This window comes from Macaca fascicularis, chromosome 10 (assembly GCF_037993035.2).
Source record: "Macaca fascicularis isolate 582-1 chromosome 10, T2T-MFA8v1.1".
NCBI lineage: Eukaryota > Metazoa > Chordata > Mammalia > Primates > Cercopithecidae > Macaca > Macaca fascicularis.
The window spans coordinates 1,065,906-1,086,797 of record NC_088384.1 but is presented as its reverse complement, the minus strand read 5'-3'; the positions used below and the strand labels follow the sequence as shown (position 1 = coordinate 1,086,797).

General features: G+C 56.1%; 2 protein-coding genes and 1 long non-coding RNA gene across 8 annotated transcripts; 2 read left to right on the top strand and 1 right to left on the bottom strand.

The window, feature by feature from the left end:
• The first annotated feature begins 1,779 nt into the window (after window positions 1-1,779).
• On the top strand, window positions 1,780-5,303 carry ADM2 (adrenomedullin 2). Its single transcript, XM_005566893.5, has 2 exons — window positions 1,780-2,164; window positions 2,764-5,303. Exons 1-2 carry the CDS (start codon window positions 2,055-2,057, stop codon window positions 3,098-3,100), a joined length of 447 nt encoding a protein of 148 aa, XP_005566950.1. The 5' UTR covers window positions 1,780-2,054; the 3' UTR covers window positions 3,101-5,303.
• A 1,874-nt stretch (window positions 5,304-7,177) lies between these two features.
• On the top strand, window positions 7,178-10,024 carry MIOX (myo-inositol oxygenase). 6 transcript variants are annotated; one of them, XR_012418523.1, is made up of 10 exons: window positions 7,178-7,231; window positions 7,704-7,784; window positions 7,987-8,067; window positions 8,210-8,372; window positions 8,564-8,663; window positions 9,061-9,170; window positions 9,249-9,316; window positions 9,390-9,439; window positions 9,525-9,637; window positions 9,734-10,024. XR_012418523.1 is itself a non-coding variant. In XM_005566896.4 (10 exons), the coding sequence occupies exons 1-10, from the start codon at window positions 7,217-7,219 to the stop codon at window positions 9,840-9,842; spliced, it is 858 nt and encodes a 285-aa protein (XP_005566953.3). In that variant the 5' UTR covers window positions 7,178-7,216; the 3' UTR covers window positions 9,843-10,024. The 6 variants fall into 6 exon arrangements, 2 of the variants coding, with proteins under 2 accessions (XP_005566953.3, XP_045219272.2); XM_005566896.4 differs by having other exon boundaries at window positions 8,596-8,663; XR_012418524.1 differs by lacking the exon at window positions 9,249-9,316 and having other exon boundaries at window positions 8,596-8,663.
• An 864-nt stretch (window positions 10,025-10,888) lies between these two features.
• Window positions 10,889-19,961, bottom strand: LOC123567171 (uncharacterized). Its single transcript, XR_006689975.3, has 4 exons — window positions 19,823-19,961; window positions 18,776-18,911; window positions 12,964-13,106; window positions 10,889-11,583 (listed from the first exon to the last, which is right to left on the bottom strand). It is a non-coding gene; the product is annotated as an uncharacterized lncRNA (long non-coding RNA).
• Between the last annotated feature and the right edge of the window lie 931 nt (window positions 19,962-20,892).

Below are 20,892 nucleotides of genomic sequence, written 5' to 3'. Positions count from 1 at the left end.
GCAGCTTGGAGCCCATGACACCAAGTCCAGGACTCGTGGATGGTGGGTAGGCGAAAACTGTGGAGAACAGTGAACCATCTATCAACACCAACACGCACTCACCTTCAACCAGAATTTCTACTTCCAGGAAGGTGTCGTACAGACACGTCTGTGAGCTCGAGGCAGCAACTCACAAAAAGACTGGTGGTCACCTAATTTCACGTTAATCGCAGGTGAAGTGAATCATTCAACACCTATATGCTGGAGTAGGTCCAGCCATAGGAAAGAATGGGGTCTCTGATGTGAGGACGGTCAGGCTGTGAGGCCTGTCACCCCACTGGTCACCAGGGTTGATTCGGCTGATGTGGTTGGCTCAGAGGTAGGTGTCCCCTCCTTCCCCACCGTTCCCTGTGTGTCCCTCTGAAGCTGTGTGCTCCGTCAAAGAGGATGAAGGATCAGGCTTCCAGTAGCTGTGCTCCTCTGCCAGGACCTACAAACAAGCTCTCAGTAAAGAATGGGGTCTCAGTCCTATTGCAGGTCTGCACACATGGATGTGTGTGCCTCACACGGCCGCACCTTGGTGTGCCCAGGGCGGGTCAGGAGAGGGCTCCCACCCAGACCGGGGTAGGGGTACCCAGTGGGTGGTAATGATGAGGAGAGTCTCACGTTTCACTTGTTTAAATTTCTTTTTTTTTTTAATTTTTGAGACGGAGTCTCACTCTGTCGCCCAAGCTGGAATGCAATGGCACGATCTCAGCTCACTGTAACCTCCACCGCCTGGGTTCAAGCCTCAGCCTTTCCTGCCTCAGCCTCCCAAGTGGCTGAGATTACAGGGACCCGCCACCAAGCCCAGCTAATTTTTTTGGGGGGGGTTCGGAGGCGGAGTCTAGCTCTGTCCCCCAGGCTGGAGTGCAGTGGCTCCGCCTCCCGGGTTCACACCATTCTCCTGCCTCAGCTTCCCGAGTAGCTGGGACTACAGGCGCCCGCCACCACGCCCGGCTCATTTTTTGTATTTTTAATAGAGAGGGAGTTTCACCGTGTTAGCCAGGATGGTCTTGATCTCCTGACCTCGTGATCCACTCGCCTCGGCCTCCCACAGTGCTGGGATTACAAGCGTGAGCCTCCGCGCCCCACCGGCCCATGACCAGCTAATTTTATTTTTAGTAGAGACGGGTTTCTCCATGTTGGCCAGGCTAGTCTCAAACTCCAGGCCTCAGGTGATCCGCCCGCCTCGGCTTCCCAAATTGCTGGAATTACCGGAGTGAGCCACCGCGCCCGGACACTTGTTTAGATTTGTTACAGAAACCGTGCAATACTTTGGTCTGGGGTTGGAGCGGCTGGCGGTAGGTAGAGCTTTTTAGGAGCGCAGCCCCGGGTTTGGGGACACCGCGTCAGACGATAGCGGAATCCCGCGGACTCCCTGGTCAGGCCCGGGTCCGGGGTCCACCGGATCAGACCCTGGAGGGTGGGACCGCCAGGACCCACCAATCGGGAGGTGGTTGACAGGGTGAGAGTCCGCCCCAGCCGTGGGATCAGCTTGGACTACGGCTCGCCCCCTAGAACCCCGCTTCAGCCTGGGGAAGACCGGCCCCCCCAGGCTCGGGGCTGCGTCCCCACTAGAAGGCGCCTGGAGTGAGGCTGGCAGCCCCGCGGTCCCGGGCCCGTCGCCGAGCGCTCCCGGCGGGAACAGCCCCCTCCCCGCCCCGGAGCGTGGCTTAGCCCGGGGCAGGGGCGCCCCGCCCCGTCCGTGCACCCGGCTCCGCCCCTTGCTGGAAAGGCTACGTATTCAGCTCCAGAGGTGCCATCCGGGCCGCGACTCTGCTCCAGACAGGACCCCCAACCCGCCCAGCCCGCTCCGCCTTGCGCTCTGGACCCGCGGCCGACCCCAGACCCGCTGCCCGCTTCGCGCCCGAGGCCTGCGCCCCGACGGACGCCCGTGCCCAGCTTGCCATACCCACGCCCGGTGCCCCGACCGCGGAGGGCTCCCCGAGGTGCCGGCGGAGGGGGTGGCTCGCGGCTCAGGCTGCCCCCGACCTGCCCGGCTCACCGCTCCCTCCCCCGCAGCGCCGCCCGCCATGGCCCGGATCCCGACGGCCGCCCTGGGTTGCATCAGCCTCCTCTGCCTGCAGCTCCCTGGCGTGCTGTCCCGCAGCCTGGGCGGGGACCCGCGTCCCGTCAAACCCAGGTGAGTCCAGGTCTTGGGCCAGCCAGCCCCTCTGGCCCCCACAGGGAAGCAGAGTGCCGGGGGCCGCCCTCCCTCCAACCGCCACCTGCTGCTAGGGCTCCCGTCCCAAACCAAGGCCCCTGCCCCAGGCTCAGCAGCGCCTGAGCAGGGCCAGAGGACCCTCTTCCTCTGCCTCCCTGCACAGGGCAGTTGCTTCTCCCCACACAGGTGGACACAGCAGCCCCTTTTCTGGGGGTGTCTGCTGGGGGAGGGAAGGCTGGCGGTATCCCCAGGCCCACCTGTGACCAAAGGGAGGGCAGAAGCTGAGTCACCCTGAGCCCTGAGAGTGGTGACCCGCAGAGGCTGGGCCGCGGGGGTGCCCTTTGCTCAAGGAGGTGCCGGTTCCCAGGACACGTGACCCGGGCCACTGAGATGGTCCCAGGCCCCAAGCCCAGAGGGGACGCGTGGGCTTCCCCTGGCTATGCTCCAGGCTGTGTGTGGGTGGGGGCCGTGGGCTTCCCCTGGCAGTGACCCAGGCCTGTGTAGAGGCAAAAGTGGGTAGGTGTGAGGTCTCTGAAAGGCTGAGCCATCCAGTTGACATTCTCCATCTGCCTCTGCAGGGAGCCCCCAGCCCGGACCCCTTCCAGCAACCTGCAGCCCAGGCACCCCGCACCCCGACCTGTGGTTTGGAAGCTTCACCAGGCCCTCCAGCCACAGAGGGGTGCTGGCCTGGCCCCTGCTATGGGTCAGCCTCTCCGGGATGGTGGCCGCCAACACTCGGGCCCCCGAAGACACTCGGGCTCCCGCAGGACCCAAGCCCAGCTCCTGCGAGTGGGCTGTGTGCTGGGCACCTGTCAGGTGCAGAATCTCAGCCACCGCCTGTGGCAACTCATGGGACCGGCTGGCCGGCAGGACTCAGCTCCTGTGGACCCCAGCAGCCCCCACAGCTATGGCTGAAGTGGGGCTGGGCCACACCCCTGGCCATCCCAGCCAGGGTGCTGTGCCCCCGTCCAGAGCTGCAGCTGAGCCCCCTCCGCAGCCCAGTCCCGCGGAGCTGCAGACAGCAGGTCCTGCAGCAACAATGCCTGCACGGCGTCGCACACGTAAACCCTTGCACACCTGTAGACCGAGGCTGGTCTATATGCAGTGCTGGTATGTCAAGGAGCCTAAACACCCTGAAATTGTAAACCCTTGGGGGATGGCTGCCAGACCCAGCTGGTGGCAGCACCAGATGCTAAAAAGCGTTTTAAAAAGGAGGCATCTGCCAGGGACGTGGAGCAGAAGCTGGGCCCTGAACCCACAGGGCCACGTCTGGACGAACAGGGGAGAGGGGCTGAATTGGCCGGAAGCGGCCCCTCCACTGCTGGTCCAGTCAGACTGAAGCCCGGCCTTGTGCCTGGGCTGTTCCTGCTGTCATGCACAACCAGCCCTTCCACGTGCCTGCCTGGCCGGGGGTCCCAGCCTCTCCCTCCCCATGCCTTTGGGACAGGACAGGGAGTGTGGGATGCTATAGCCCCCTGGGGTTGGGCAAGGGAAGGATGGTGGCCCTCCAGAGGTCATGAAGGGACCTCTGTGGCTCCAGCTGCCAACCCTGGAGCCCAGACTGAGGTAGCCATGGGGACTCCATCTGGATGCCCTGTGGGAGGCCGGGGAGGGGAACTCAGCAGTTCAGAAGCCACCCCAAACCATTCTGGGACAGGGACACCCCTTCCTACCCCAGGACAGGGCAGGGCTGGGTGAGGCAAGATCCCCCAGCCCAAATAGACCCACCCCACCTCAAGGGGGTGAGACCCTTGTTGGCAGCCAGACAAGGGTGGGGCTCCACAGGCAACCCAGGCGCCCCACCACCACCCAGTGTGGGGGCCCAGTGGAACCAGGTGTGGGGGCAGCAGGTGACTCGCCAAGAGCCCGGGAGGGCAGCCCAGCCCCAAATGACAAGAACAAGAACCACTGCCAGTGTGCACGGACTTGGTGTGTGTTCTTCCCCGGGGAGATGGGGGCTCATGTGCGTGTGCCACTCGAGGCTCCCAGTCGTCCAGCAGAACGCGGGGTTCAGAAAGGGTTCCTTCCGCTACTTAGCAAACACTCAGCATTTAATTTGCAAATGTTTGCTAGGGTCACCCTCTCAGCCACCCCATGAGGGTCACCATGATCACCCCAACTCTAGAGGCTACAGCAGAGCTCAGGACATTCCCCCACAGCCTGCCCCTCAGTGACTACCTCCAAAGGGGAGGGTCCTGGAAGCGCCCACCCAGGCGCCGCCTCTGTGCTTGCTCCCTGAGCTCAGGGATCGCCGGGTCCAGGTAACTGACCTGTGCTCCATGAGGCCCTGTGGGAACAGTCCAGGCTGATCCTGCCCTGTGGAGGCCTCCGTGCACTGGGAGATGGACTAGGGTTGCAGCAGAGGTGGTCAGGGTGGTGGGCCGCACAGCAAGGCAGTCAAGGCCGGCTCCCTGGGAGAAGCACTGGATCAGTGAGGTCTGAGGACAGCAGGACTTCCCTAGGGGAAGGAGCGGGGAGTGCCAAGTCCCCAGGTGCACAGGAGGTTTGGCTGCTGAGAGGCTGCAGGGTGGAGGGGCCTCGGCCTCTGAGTCATGTGTCCTGTGGTCACTGAAGGGTGTCAGCAGAGCACAGGGCATGAGGGCAGAGGGAGGGGACCCCGGGGCAAGGCTGGGGGGTCAGGAGCTCAGTGTCCGCTACTCAACCCAGCCAAAACCCTCCCAGATGCCTCCTCTCCTGCCTAGGCAAAGTCCAGCTTGGCACCCCGTCTGGGGCCTGCCTGTGGTCAGGGCCAAGTGTTCCCTCCTCCAGGAAAGCCTTCACCCTCCTCATGCCCTGTAGTCAGGAGGCCGCCTTCCGTGACCCTCTGCATCGCCTCAGGTGTGAAGCCAGACCCACCTGACACCCTCACGCACAGGCCCAGCAGCACCTGCACTCACCCCCACCTTCGCCAGCAACCACTTCCCGCTGCTCTGGCCAAAACCTCCTCTAGGCCGGGCCCGGTGGCTCACGCCTGTAATCCCAGCACTTTGGGAGGCCAAGTCAGGCAGATCACCTGAGGTCAGGAGTTCAAGACCAGCCTGGCCAACATGGTGAAACCCCGTCTCTACTAAAAATGCAAAAATTACAAAATTAAATACAAATACAATAAAATATACAATATTAAAATATTAAATATTAAATAAAAAATACAAAATTTATCAGGCACGGTGGCACATGACTGTAATCCCAGCTACTCAGGAGGCTAAGGCAGGAGGATCACTTGAACCTGGAGGTTGCAGTGAGCTGAGATTGGGCCACTGCACTCCAGCCTGGGTAACAAGAGCAAAGTTCTGTCTCAAAAAAAAAAAAAAAATAGTAATAATACAAAAATTAGCTGGGTGTGGTGGCACACGCTAGTAATCACATCTACTCAGGGGGCTGAGGCAGGAGACTCGTCTGAGCCCGGGAGGTGGAGGTTGCAGTGAGCTGAGATTACACTGCTGCACTCAAGCCTGATCGACAGAGCAAGACTCTGTTTCAAAAAAAACAAAAACAAAAACAAAAACCCCCCCCTCTTCCCTTGCACCTTCCTATGAATCCCGCCTGGTCCCACTTCCTGAACCTATCCAGACACCTTCTCCTGACCCAGGCACCACCTGCTGTGGGGGCAATGGCCGTAGCCTCCTCCCAGTGCCTGTCTCCATCCCTCTGGCCAGTGCATGCTGAGCACGTGACCCACGCTTGTTGGGACACTTGAGGATACAGCCTTGCCCCTGGGGGCTGACATTCTAGGGGGAGACAGAAGGAGACAAACATAGAAGGTAGAGTAAGTGGGTGGTGGAGAGGCCGGGAGTGCTGAGTGCCACGGGAAGTCAGACAAGGAGAGTGCGGGGCAGGTGCCATTTAAATGGGGGCGCTGGGGTCTCCTCACAGCTCCTTTTCAGCTCAGCTGTGCCAGAATCTTGTTGAGTCAGGTCAGCTCCCCACAGCCCTCACCTGACACCTGAAGCCCAGAACTGTGATCTGCACAGCCCTAGGTATGGCCCCAGCAAACCACTGCCCTCTCCCCTGCCCCAGCTGACTGCTGTTCCCAGACTCTTCCCTGGCCACGCTCCAAGATGCCAGCTCTGCTGCGGGCACTTTGTTCTCCCAGTGTCCTCTGTGCCTGCAGGACCCATGCATGGGAAGTTGCATTGGCAGCCCGGGTGCTGGCGATTCCATTTCTGCTCCCCACTCTCCATGAGGCCCCTCTCCCAGAGCCCGACACATTCTGTGGCCGAACTCTAGGCAGGTGCTCCTGAGTCCTTTCCTCGACCAGGCTTGACCTCATCCCCATCCTCTCTGGGCCCACCGACCCCGGTGTTAGCAAGAATCCTGGTAAATCAGTTTATGGAGAATTACCCACCCTTGATATCTGATCCAGTTCTTCATCTCCCACCCGTGATCTCGTCACCCTGCCGGCCTCCTGCAAGACCCCCGTTGAGCTGCTCTGGTGAGAATCCCCTACCCTCAAAGGCTCCCCTAGCAACTTCCCATCCGCTGACCCCTCCGATGCCATCAATCTCCAGCGGTCGTTGAATTCGGAGGTGAGCTCCTCTCACCACGCTCTCGAATAAAGCTCTTCTCACCATTTTAACAAGTCCTCAGAATCATCTTTTCTTAACTAGCCCCTGCCCCACCTAGAATCATGAGCGGCCTGGGGCAAGTTTTCTCCCCTGAGATCCAGTGGGGCAGCCGGGGCAGGGGTGGTGCAGAGGAGGTGTGTGCTTGAGGGTGGGGTCTTGGGTCTGCCCCTACTTGTGGGACCCCACAGAGGGGTCTAAAGCCAGAGTCAAGCGGGAGGCTGGGCCCACAGACAACCCTAAGCAGGTCAGCGGCTCAGGACAGGAGGGAGGCCGAGTCAGGGCAAGAGGATGTGGGACTGCTGGGGGCTGCTCGTGTGCTGACACATTAACTCCCTGAGGCCAGGAGGAGGGTGGATGGTCACTCATTACCACAGTCACTTATGTAACCTGGGGTGTATATAGGAGCCCGGCTGAGGACACACTCACCAGCCTGCACTTTGCCACCTGAGCGCCGCTTCCTCTCAGGATGAAGGTGATGGTGGTGAGTACCCAGACCCCATGCAGAGAGGCCCCGCTGACTGCTCTCCTGCTGGCCAGCTGCTCCTGCCCTCTTCTAGCTGGCGCTGGCCAGCCCTGCTGCTCCGTCCAGCTGGGGAAGAGCCAGTGGCTGCCGACCCCCAGGCTCCCTGCGGACTCAGTCTCCTCCCAAGGCCGCTTCCACCCCGCAAGGGTGGCCATGGGTGCCGCTCAGGCGTGGTGTCCCCTGCACCCCGGAAGCAGACGTCTGCTGACATTCACTTTGCAGATAAGGACCTGGGAGTGAGAGCTCCTGGGACTCGCTGAGGCCAGGGCAGGGGCCGGGATGATGGTGCAGGAGAGGCTGTGCCCTCTCGTGTCCCCCACCAGCTCTCGAGCGGAGGCAGGCTTGGAGTCTGCAGCCATGCTGGGAGTGTCTGTGCTTCCTCGTGGAGCTGACATGATGGTGAAATAGGTTCAATCCTCCACCTGCCCAGGGCCCAGACCCTTCCCTGGTCTACCGACCTGATGTGGACCCAGAGGTGGCCAAAGACAAGGCCAGCTTCCGGAACTACACAGTGAGTACCTTGACGTCCCACCCCCCGACTCCCCATCCACACCCTGGGGAACAGCACCTGCCCCTCACACAGCTCCAGGAGGTGCCCTGTGGGAACCCTCACCCCCATCACACCCTGTGGGGCTGCCTGGGAGAGGGGAGGCACGGTGCCTTGTATGCAGGGTGGGGGTAGTGCCAGCCTCCACTGACCCTCCGGCCTGCAGTCGGGTCCCCTCCTGGACCGTGTCTTCACCACCTACAAGCTCATGCACACGCACCAGACGGTGGACTTCGTCAGGAGCAAGGTAGGCGTTTCCTGCCACCCTGTGCAAACGCGGAGGACCCTTGCCCTCAACCCCATGAGCCCACCAGGCACCAAGAGGATGGAGAGGACTGTGTGGTGGGCCTGCTGACCCTGGGCCACGCTGCCTTCTCCTTCCCCACCAGCATGCCCAGTTTGGGGGCTTCTCCTACAAGAAAATGACAATCATGGAGGCTGTGGACCTGCTGGATGGGCTGGTGGACGAGTCGGACCCAGATGTAGATTTCCCCAACTCCTTCCATGCCTTCCAGACAGCGGAGGGCATCCGGAAGGCCCACCCAGACAAGGGTGAGCCCCAGCTCTGCTGCAGGGGGGCAGGTGCTGCCTCCAAGGGGCAGAATGCAGCGGCCTATAGGGTGGAAGGGGGCAGTGGTGGGCCCAGGCCTCCAGCAGCCCTGCCTGGGTTGGGGAGCAGGCCCTGGGCCCCCCCTGGCTCTCAGCCCCGCAAGCCTGCTCATCCTCTGCCTTGGCCTCTGCAGTCCCCAACCTACCCTGTCCATCCCCCTCCCAGACTGGTTCCAGCTTGTTGGGCTCCTGCACGACCTGGGGAAGGTCCTGGCCCTGTTCGGGGAGCCCCAGGTAAGGGCTGGTGGTTGTGGGTGAGGAGGTCTGCATGTTGAGGCAAGGTGGGGGGAGCGGAGTGGCTTCAGTGCTTGGCCTGGGATACTACCTGCAGGGCAAGCCAGTGCACCCCCCACGGCCCCCCAACGGCTGCCTGTCCCTCTGGTGGCCTCGGTGCTCGGCCTAGGGGACCGGCCAGTGCACCCCCCACGGCACCCCACACCCCCACAACTGCCTGTCCCTCTGGTGGCCTCGGTGCTTGGCCTAGGATACTACCTGCGGGGCAGGCCAGTGCACCCCCCACAGCCCCCCCACGGCTGCCTGTCCCTCTGGTGGCCTCGGTGCTCAGCCTAGGGGACCGGCCAGTGCACCCCCACGGCCCCCCACACCCCCACACCTGCCTGTCCCTCTGCAGTGGGCGGTCGTCGGAGACACCTTCCCTGTCGGATGCCGTCCCCAGGCTTCCGTGGTTTTCCGCGACTCCACCTTCCAGGACAACCCTGACCTCCAGGATCCTCGATACAGGTGCTTCCCGCTGCCCAGGGCTGGGCTCCCCTCCCTGGGCGGCTCCTGAGCCCCCCTCACCCTGGCATCTCACTGCAGCACAGAACTCGGCATGTATCAGCCCCACTGCGGGCTCGACAGGGTCCTCATGTCCTGGGGCCACGATGGTGAGGCCAGACTGGGGCAGTGGGGGACGGTGGGGCAGAGGTGGTGCCCGGTGGTGACACCCTCTCCCCACAGAGTACATGTACCAGGTGATGAAGTTTAACAAGTTCTCACTGCCCCCGGAGGTAGGTGGGGGGAGGGGCAGCCCGGCCCCGGCCACCAGGCCCCGTCCTGCAGCCGAGACAGCGGCTGGGTATGGCTTGCCCACAGGCTTTCTACATGATCCGGTTCCACTCCTTCTACCCCTGGCACACGGGCAGCGACTACCAGCAGCTGTGCAGCCAGCAGGACCTGGCCATGCTGCCCTGGGTACAGGAGTTCAAGTACGGCCCTCCCCGCCAAGGGGGCTTGTGGGAGTGAAGCGGCGGGGGTGGGACCTGGGGGTTCTTCACGGGGCTCACCGCCTCTCCCTGCTCCAGCAAGTTCGACCTCTACACCAAGTGCCCGGACCTGCCGGATGTGGACAAGCTGCGGCCCTACTACCAGGGGCTCATTGACAAGTACTGCCCTGGCATCCTGAGCTGGTGACCCTCCTGCCACCCAAGCTGCTGCTGGACCCAGGCCTGGCCCTCCGCCTGTCTGGAGAGGTCTGGCCCTGGGCAGACAGCCGCCATCAGGGTTCACCTTGGTGGGGGACCCCACTCACCCCCTTAGGGTCGCCACCCCTCGTGGCAACTTGTGCCTGGCGGCAATAAAGACCTGGAAGGACATTGTGCTTCTTCTGGAGCCTCACTGGGTGTTACTGCAGCAGGGGGTGGCCCAGGCCGAGTGACCCTGCCAGCAGGGTGGAGGCCAACTCCCAGGCTGAGACGTGTGTGTCCCACCTCACTGGTCGTGGTAAACATCCGCTCATACTCCCAGCTCCCATGTCAGAGCCTGGGGGACAAGTCATCCAGCTCACCCCCACAAGCTCAAAACAGTCACCAAGTCCTCCGGGCTCCGTCCCCTTAAAAAATAGCCCAATAGCTAAAATAATGCATCATAGAAAACAACAAAAAAAACAATGCAGGCCGGGCACAGCGGCTCACACCTAAAATCCCAGCACTTTGGGAGGCCGAGGCGGGTGGATCACCTGAGGTCAGGGGTTCAAGACCAGCCTGGTCGAAACGGTGAAACCCAGTCTCTACTAAAAATATAAAAATTAGCCAGGCATGGTGGCAGGCACCTGTAATCCCAGCTATTCAGGAGGCTGAGGCAGGAGAATCGCTTGAACCCGGGAGGAGGTTGCCGTGAGCCAAGATTGCACCACTGCACTCCAGCCTGGGTACCAAGAGTGAAATTCCATCTCAAAAATAAAAAATAAAATAATAAAATAAAATAAAACAAGTGCACAGTTTAAATGCTATAAAGCAAACACCTGTGGCCACCACCCCTGAACCGACCCTCCAGGACCCTCCGCGTGCCCTGGGTGCAGCTCCCGTGCAGAGCAGCCCCTCCGCGGCTTTGAAGGCACCGTCCCTCCTCTCTACATGGTTTTGTCACTCAGGCATGCAGCCCTTGTTGCCAACCAGTGGCCGCCCCTCCATCTTCTCCGAAATTCATCTCTGAAGAAAGTAAATTGTCCCAGGGAATTCATCTTTGTGGAGATTCTGTACCTGTTTTGTTTTGTTTTTTTTTTTTGAGACAGAGTCTCGCTCTGTGGCCCAGGCTGGAGTGCAGTGGCCGGATCTTAGCTCACTGCAAGCTCCACCTCCCGGGTTCCCGCCATTCTCCTGCCTCAGCCTCCCGAGTAGCTGGGACTACAGGCGCCGCCACCGCGCCCGGCTCATTTTTTGCATTTTTAGTAGAGACGGGGTTTCACCGTGTTAGCCAGGATGGTCTCGATCTCCTGACCTCGTGATCCGCCCGTCTCGGCCTCCCAGAGTGCTGGGATTACAGGCTCGAGCCACCGCCCCGGCCGATTCTGTACCTGTTAACGTTTTCCTCTGACCTTCTGCCAGTCGGTGCCCGGATTTAGAGGCTTCCCCAGATTCCGTTTGGTTGGTGGGGGGCACGAGTGCTTTCAGGAGTGGTGTTTCCTGAGGAAGAGGCGTGCGGGGCCTGTCCTCAGTGTTGTCAGACGGCAGCTGTGGGTGTTCAAGCTCATCCGGATCCTTCACTCCCCGGGTATGGAACAGCCGGGTTGCTCTCTGTCCTCGGCCGCGCAGGGAACGCTTCCGGTCTCTCCTCGGCCGCGCAGGGAACGCTTCTGGTCTGTCCTCGGCCACCGTAGGGAACGCTTCAGGAAGCGGAAGTTGCCTCCCACGTGCTCTTTGGCTCCACAGTGGTCCTGTTTGTATGGAAAGGTAGATCGATGTTTCAGTCCTTCCCTTAATTATTATTATTTTTTTGAGACCGTTTCACTCTGTCGCCCAGGCTGGAGTGCAGTGGTGCGATCTCACCTCACTGCAACCTCCGCCTCCCAGGTTCAGGCGATTCTCTTGCTTCAGCCTCCCGAGTAGCTGGGATTACAGATGCGCGCCACCACACCTGGCTAATTTTTTGTACTTTTAGTAGAAACGAGGTTGGCCGGGCACGGTGGCTCACGCCTGTAATCCCAGCGCTTTGGGAGGCTGAGGCGGGTGGATCACGAGGTCAAGAGATCGAGACCATCCTGGCTAACACGGTGAAACCCCGTCTCTACTAATAACTCAAAAAATTAGCCGGGCGTGGTGAGGGGTGCCTGTAGTCCCAGCTTCTCGGGAGGCTGTGGCAGGAGAATGGCGTGAACCCGGGAGGTGGAGCTTGCAGTGAGCCAAGATTGCGCCACTGCACTCCAGCCTGGGCCACAGAGTGAGACTCCGTCTCAACAAAAAAAAAAAAAAAAAAAAAAAAAAAAAAAAGGCCGGGCGCGGTGGCTCAAGCCTGTAATCCCAGCACTTTGGGAGGCCGAGACGGGCGGATCACGAGGTCAGGAGATCGAGACCATCCTGGCTAACACGGTGAAACCCCGTCTCTACTGAAAAATAGAAAAAACTAGCCAGGCGAGGTGGCGGGCGCCTGTAGTCCCAGCTGCTCGGGAGGCTGAGGCAGGAGAATGGCGGGAACCCGGGAGGCGGAGCTTGCAGTGAGCTAAGATCCGGCCACTGCACTCCAGCCTGGGAGACAGAGCGAGACTCCGTCTCAAAAAAAAAAAAAAAGAAAAAAACAGAAAAAAGAAAAAAAAGAAACGAGGTTTCATCGTGTTAGCCAGGCTGGTCTCGAACTCCTAACCTCAGGTGATCCACCTGCCTTGGCCTCCCAGAGTGCTGGGATTACAGGCATGAGCCACTGTGCCTGGCCCCCTTAATTTTTTTTTTTTTTTTTGGAGACAGGGTCTCGCTTTGTCACCCAGGGCTGAAATATGGTGGCACGATCTCGGCTCCACCTCCTGGGTTCAAGCGATTCTCCTGCCTCAGCCTCCCGAGTAGTGGGGATTACAGGCACCTGCCAACATGCCTGGGTAATTTGTTATGTTTTTAGTAGAGATGCGGTTTCGCCATGTTGGCCAGGCTGGTCTCAAATTCCTGACCCCAAGTGATCTGCCTAGGCCTCCCAAAGTGCTAGGATTACAAGCATGAGCCACCGTGCCTGGCCTCTTCCCTTAATTTACCAGCGTGCCTCAGAGCTGGTTCCCTGGCATCCTTCGGGGCAGTCAGCTTCTGTTTGTAGGAAGAACAACAGATCTCACCATATTTAACAGCTCTGTTCCTCGAGGGATCCTTCCTAGGGCTCAGTTGTTCCATCCTTGGCGGGGACGGGTGAGGGTCTTCCAGGCTAACTCCCGGCTCCTTCCGACATGACGGCCACACTCTGTGATGTGCAACTTGCCATCTGGAGTGACGAGATCCCCAGACTGTTCCCTATGGCTGCCATAACAAGTTACTACAAATTGAGTGGCTTAAAACAACAGAAATTCCACCAAAAAATGTTAAAACTAGTTAATAGATTCTGTACAGTTGCAGCATACAAAATCAACATACAAAAATCAGTAGTGTTTCTATACAGTAACAACAATCCAAAAAATCAAGAAAACAATCACAGTTACAACAGCTACAAAAACTTCAAACATTTAGAAATAAATTTAACCGGCCAGGTGCGGTGACTCACACCTGTAATCCCAGCACTTTGGGAGGCTGAGGTGGGCGGGTCACCCTGTCCCACCAAGGAAAACAATGACAGCGTTTCCTGTAAATGATAAAATTGAACTTTCGAGCAAACATCAGGATTTAGGTAAACCTGTGTCCACCACTGTGAACTTTGAAGCTTTCTGACAGGGTTTTGTTTTTTTTTTTTTTTTTTGAGATGGAGTCTTACTCTGTCACCAGGCTGGAGTGCAGTGGCGTGATCTCAGCTCACTGCAACCTCCACCTCCCAGATTCAAGAGATTCTCCTGCCTCAGCCTCCTGAGTAGCTGGGACTACAGGCACGTGACACCATGCCCAGCTAATTTTTGTATTTTTAGTAGAAACGGGGTTTCTTCATGTTGGCCAGGCTAGTCTCAAACTCCTGACCTCAGGTGACCCACCCTTACAGGCGTGAGCCACCATACCTGGCATAACACTTAAAAATTTTGGCCAGGCGCGGTGGCTCACGCCTGTAATCCCAGCACTTTGGGAGGCCGAGGCAGGTGGATCACGAGCTCAGGAGTTTGAAACCAGCCTGGCCAACATGATGAAACCCCGTCTCTACTAAAAATACAAAAATTAGCCGGGCGTGGTGGCGGGTGCCTGTAATTCCAGCCACTCGGGAGGCTGAGGCAGAAGAACTGCTTGAACCTGGGAAGTGGAGGTTGCAGTGAGCTGAGATCACGACCCTGCACTCCAGCCTGGGTGACAGAGTGAGACTCTGTCTCAAAAAAAAAAAAAAGACAAAACAGTGTGGCACTGGCTTAAAGACAGACACAGAGACCAATGGGGTTAAATAGACAGCCCAGAAATAAACCCTTCAATATATGGTCAAATGGTTTTCAACAAGGGTGCCAGAATCATTCAACAGTAGACAGAATGACCTTTTCAACAAATGAGGCCAGGAGCAGTGGCTCACGCCTGTAATCCCAGCACTTTGGCAGGGCAAGGCGGGCAGATCACCTGAGGTCAGGAGTTTAAGACCAGCCTGGCCAACGTGGTGAAATCCTGTCTTGACTGAAAATACAAAAATTAGCTGGGCATGGTGGTGCATGCCTGTAACTCCAGCTACTGGGGAGGCTGAGGCAGGAGAGTCATCTGAGCCCAGGAGGCAGAGGTTGCAGTGAGCCAAGATCTCGCCACTGCACTCAAGTTTGGACAACAGAGCCAGACTCCGTCTCAAAAAACAAACAAACAAACAAACACAAATGGTTCTGGACAAATAGAATAGTCACATGCAGAAAAATGAAGTTGGGCCAGGTATGGTGGCTCACGCCTGTAATCCCAGCACTTTGGGAGGCCGAGGCAGGTGGATCACCTGAGGTCAGGAGTTTGAGACAATCCTGGCTAACACAGTGAAACCCTGTCTCTACTAAAAATACAAAAACTAGCTGGGCATGGTAGCGGGCACCTGTAATCCCAGCTACTCCTGAGGCTGAGGCAGGAGAATCACTTGAACCTGGGAGGCGGAGGTTGCAGTGAGCTGAGTTCGCGCCACTGTACTCCAGCCTGGGCGACAGAATGAGACTCTGTCTCAAAAAAAAAAAAAAAAAAAAGAAAAAAGATAAATGAAGTTGGATCCTTACCTTACATCATATACAAAAATTAAATAAAAATGGATCAATGAACTAAACTTTTTTTGCTTTGAGACAGGGTCTTGTTCTGTCACCCAGGCTGGAGTGAAGTGGTGTGATCACAGCTAACTGCAACCTCGACCTCCTGGGCTCAAGTAATCCTCCCACCTTGGCCTCCAAAGTAGTAGCAGGGACTAGAGGCGCATATCACCACACTTGGCTAATTTTTATTTTTCGTAGAGACAAGGTTTCTCCATGTTACCCAGGCTAGTGTCAAACTCCTGGGCTATAGCGATCCTCCCATCTTGGCCTCCCAAAGTGCTGGAATAACAGACGTGAACCACAGCGCCCGGCTGACCTAAACTTAAGAGCTAAAATGGCCAGGCGCAATGACTCACGCCTGTAATCCCAGCACTCTGGGAGGCCGAGATGGACGAATCATGAGATCAGAAATTCGAGACCATCCTGGCCAACATGGTGAAACACTGTCTCTGCTAAAAATACAAAAATTAGCTGGGCATGGTGGCACTTGCCTGTAATCCCAGCTACTCAGGAGGCTGAGGCAGGAGAATCACTTGAATCTGGTAGATAGAGTTTGCAGTGAGCTGAGATTGCACCAACACCTTCCAGCCTGGGCGACTGAGTGAAGCTCCGTCTCAAAAAAAAAAAAAAGAGCTAAAACTATAACCTTCAGAAGAAAACAGAGGACAAGCTCCTTGACATTGGATTAGGCAATACTTCCTTGGATATGACACTAAAAGCACAGACAACAAAAGAAAACAGGTAAGTTGGCCGGGTGCGGTGGCTCAGGCCTGTAATCCCAGCGCTTTGGGAGGCCAAGGCCAGTGGATCACGAGGTCAGGAGTTCAAGACCATCCTGGCTAACACGGTGAAACCCCATCTCTACTAAAAATACAAAAATTCGCCGGCGTGGTGGCGCATGTTTGTAGTCCCAGCTACTCGGGAGGCTGAGGTAAGAGAATTGCTTAAATCAGGGAAGTGGAGGTTGCAGTGAGCCGAGATCGCACCACTGTACTCTAGCCTGGCAAGAGTGAGACTCCATCTCAAAAAAAAAAAAAAAAAAAGAAAATAGATACGTTTATTTTTCTAATTTTTCTTTTTTTTTTTTTGAGAGAGTTTCGCTCTTGTTGCCCAGCCTGGAGTGCAATGACGCAATCTTGGTTCACTGCAACCTCCACCTCCTGCATTCAAGTGATTCTACTGCCTCACCCTCCTGAGTTGCTGGGATTACAGGCACCTGCCACCACGCCCGGCTAATTTTTTGTATTTTTAGTAGAGATGGGGTTTCACCTGTTGGTCAGGCTGGTCCTGAACTCCTGACCTCAGGTGATCCGCCCACCTCGGCCTCCCAAAGGGTTGGAATTACAGGTGTGAGCCACCGTGCTTGGCTCTAATTTTTCAAAATAACTTTATTAAGAAACAGGATGGGCCGGGCGCGGTGACTCACGCCTGTAATCCCAGCACTTTGGGAGGCCGAGGCAGGTGGATCACCAAATCAGATCAAGACCATCCTGGCTAACACAGTGAAACCCCATGGCTACTAAAAAAAATTAGCTGGGCGTGGTGGCGGGCGCCTGTAGTCCCAGCTACTTGGGAGGCTGAGGCAGGAAAATGGCGTCAACCCGGGAGGCGGAGCTTGCAGTGAACCAAGATCGCGCCACTGTACACTGCAGCCTGGGTGACACAGCGAGACTCTGCCTCAAAAAAAAAAAAAAAAAGAGAGAGGAGTCTGGGTGAGGTGGCTCATGCCTGTAATCCCAGCACTTTGGGAGGCCGAGGCAGCAGGATCGCTTGAGGTCAGGAATTCGAAACCAGGCTGGCCAACATGTTGAAACCTGTCTCTACTAAAAATACAAAAATTAGCCGGTGTGGTGGCATGCACCTGCAACCCCAGCTACTCGGGAGGCTGAGGCAGGAGAATCACTTGAACCTGGGAGGCAGAGTTTACAGTGAGCAGAGATTGCGCCAGTGCACTCCTGCCTGGGCAACAGAGGGAGACTCAGTCTCAAAAAACAAAACAAAATTAAAAAAAAATGGCCAATCACGGTGGCTCACGCTTGTAATCCCAGCACTTTGGGAGGTTGAAGCCGGTGGATCATGAGGTCAGGAGATAGAGACCATCCTGGTTAACACAGTGAAACCCTGTCTCTACTAAAAATACAAAAAAATTAGTTGGGCCTGTAGTCCCAGCTACTGGGGAGGCTGAGGCAGGAGAATGGCGTGAACCTGGAAGGCGGAGCTTTCAGTGAGCCAAGATCGTGCCACTGCACTCCAGCCTGGGCGACAGAGCAAGACTCTGTCTCAAACAAACAAACAAAAAACAAAGAAGATACATAATTCATAACCAAAGGAATGGAAGAGTTTACAGCACGTTTGTTTTACCCCATGGCAACTTAGAGAAATGGGCTGGGCTGGTATCCGTGACAAGGCAACAGCGCCGTGATTCCTCATTTTCAATCCAGTCTCTCTTGGCCACTAAGCCAACTAGTTCCAGCTTTTTCTGGAGACAAGTCAGGTTGCCCTCCCAAACCTTCCCTCTTCATACAGGAGCCCTCTTCTACCTGACCTCTGAGATTTCTGGCCCAGCACCTCAGCGAGGGCTTGTCTGATGCTGCTGTACTTTGTCTACCCCCCCAATCACAGGAGTCCGTAGTTCCTAGAAAATCTATTTTTGCTCCAGTCCCAATCCATTTAATAAACTGTATACAAAATCCAGGTATGGAATCTCATGTTGCTACCTTTGGTTGTTACCTATTTTCCCAAACCTGCACTAAGCTTGATCTTTCTCCTGCTAAAAACATCTTGGGCCCAGTGTGGTGGCTCACGCCTGTAATCTCAGCACTTTGGGAGGCCAAGGTGGGCGGATCACCTGAGGTCAGGAGTTTGAAACCAGCCTGACCAACATGAAGAAACCCCGTCTCTACTAAAAATACAAAATTAGCCGGGTGTGGTGGCACATGCCTGTAATCCCAGCTACTCGAGAGGCTGAGGCAGGAGGATCACCTGAACCTGGGAGGCGGAGGTTGCGGTGAGCCAAGGTCATCGCACCATTGCACTCCAGCCTGGCCAACAAGAGTGAAACTCCGTCTCAAAAACAAACAAAATACAAAAATTAGCTAGGCATGGTGGTGCATGCCTGTAGTCCCAGCTACTCAGGAGGCTGAGGCAGGAGAATTGCTTGAACCCGGGAGGCGGAGGCTGCAATGAGCCAAGATCATGCCACTGCACTCCGGCCTGGCGACAGAGCGAGACGCCATCTCAGAAAAAAAAAAAAAAAAAAAAATCTTCCTGGGCCAGGTGTGGTGGCTCACACCTGTAATCTCAGCACTGTGGGAGGCCGAGGTGAGGGGATCACGTGAGGTCAGGAGTTGGAGAACAGCCTGGCCAACATGGGGAAACCCCGTCTTTACTAATAAATAATTAATTAATAAACAAAGTAGCTGAGCATGGTGGCACGGCCTGTAATCCCAGCTACTTCAGAGGCTGAGGCAGGAAAATCAGTTGAACCCAGGAGACAGAGGTTGCAGTGAGCTGAGATCGCACCACTGCACCGTAGCCTGGGCGACAGAACAAGACTCCATCTCAAAAAAAAAAAAAAAAAAAAAAAAAAAATATATATATATATATATATATATATATATATATATATTTCTGGGTATTTGGGTGTTCTCTCTGCCAGCTCACTGCCCAGCTTGTCCACGACCTTCTCCTCAATACACAAGTCTGCAACTCTGTCCAGTCTCCCACTTAATTCACAGGACAGCTCTAGATCTCTGCTTACCTGCCAGAGACAGTCAGACACCTGGACTGTGGCACCCATCTGTCCAACCTCGCCCAGCTCAGATCACCAACCTCATCGATTTCCTTGCAAAACTTTTGACTTCCGCCTTGGACTTTGGCCCCTTAAAATTTTCTCTCTGCAGATTTAGAACATGACATTGCTTTGTAGATACCGTAAGGTCACAGTAAAGGGATAGCTATTCCCTCCCAAATTACATTTTCTCTAGATTGGGCCACTCTTGCCATTTTTAACGTTTATTTATTTTTTATTATTATTATTTTGAGACGGAATCTCACTCTGTCACCCGGGCTGGAGTGCAGTGGTGTGATCTCAACTCACTGCAAGCTCCGCCTCCCAGGTTCAAGCGATTCTCCTGCCTCAGCCTCCTGAGTAGCTGGGATTACAGGTGTGCACCACGATGCCCGGCTAATTGTTGTATTTTTAGTAGAGACGGGGTTTCACCATGTTGGCCAGGCTGGTCTCAAACTCCTGACCACCCGCCTCAGCCTTCCAAAGTCCTGGGATTATAGGCGTGAGCCACTGTGCCCGGCCTCATTTCTGGTCTCTGTTCCTGCTTTTCCCGCTGGGCGGGCCACATGGCTAGAATCATCTCAGCAGCCAGGGCCTCTGCCCGTGGTTTCCGTGCAGCTCTGGAAAGCTGCTCTTCCCGTCCAAAGGTGTGCGATCCCCTACAGTCCACAGTTCCCAGTTCTCCCCTCCACATGCCTGGAAGCAGGACACCCCAATCTCATCTCTTTTTTTAAGAAACCAGGTCTTGCTGTTGCCACGCTGGGGTGCAGTGGTGCAATCAGAGCTCACTGCAGCCTTGAACTCCTGACTCAAGTGATCCTCCTGCCTCAGACTCCTAAGTAGCTGGGACTACAGGTTCAGGCCACCACATCTGGCTACATTTTAAATTTTTTTTTGTAGAGAGAAGCTCCTGCTATGTTACCCAAGTGGTCTTGAACTCCTGGCCTCAAGTGATCCTTCTGTGGCTTCCCAAAGTGCTAGGATTACAGGAGTGACCGCTGTGCCCCGTCGTCTCACCTTCTTTTGACATGGAGCCCCAGCCTTGGAAGGCAGATACTGAACCGCGTCCACAGTGCCCCCTTCTGGAAATTCTCCACAAGCCAAGGTTTTGGACAGCTCCAGTGCCTGGGGCGATGGCATTTCAGGTGGGAAGTCTCTGCAAAGAGCTATACCTGTCTTCCTCCCCTCCTAGATATTAATTCACTTCAGACACATATTGAGCAGCTACTGTGAGCTATTACAGTGATGGCTCTGCAGACAGAGCTGCAGTGAAGACAGACGCCAACCCCACCCTCACACAGCCAATCCTATGCTAGTTGGTTCTGTAGAACCACCACTGGGTTTCCAGTTGGTCTGAGTTATCTGGTGAACTCAGACTTTCCCTGTCTTCTGGGCACTCCACAACAATCCAATCACCTGGGGGGGCCCTGACCTCTGCAAACCTCCGTGGGGTGGTTCCTTGGTTGGCCGCCCTCCGATGGCCCTGCCTCCCTGCCGAGCCCTGGCCACCTGGGATCCTCCTCCCTGGCTCCTGCCTCCTCTCTCATAGGACAATCTCATTTGTTCTAACACATTCATTCTCAAGCCCAGTAGCTACTCTTGAATATCACTTATAGAGGTGTGTTTCCTTGAAGTAAATATTCAAGCATATATGTTATGTAACGGGTAATAATAACTAAAGTAGAAATGTGCATATATCGATCAGCACAAAATAACTAAAAAAACCCTATCTCCAAACTCACTGACTATTGACAAATTCTGGATCTATTTCCCCTTGGTAACTAGACAGAACTTTCTCTTGTGGGTATCATTATGTGATCAAAATTCCAGATCCTCTTATTTATTTATTTTTATTTTCTCTTGAGACGGAGTCTCGCTCTGTTGCCCGGAGTGCAGTGGCACGATCTTGGCTCACTGCAAACTCCACCTCCCAGGTTCAAGCGATTCTCCTGCCTCAGCCTCCCGAGTAGCTGGGCTTACAGGTACACACCACCATGCCTGGCTAATTTTTTTGTACTTTTAGTGGAGACAGTGTCTTGCCATGTTGGCCAGGCTGGTCTTGAACTCCTGACCTCAGGTGATTTGCC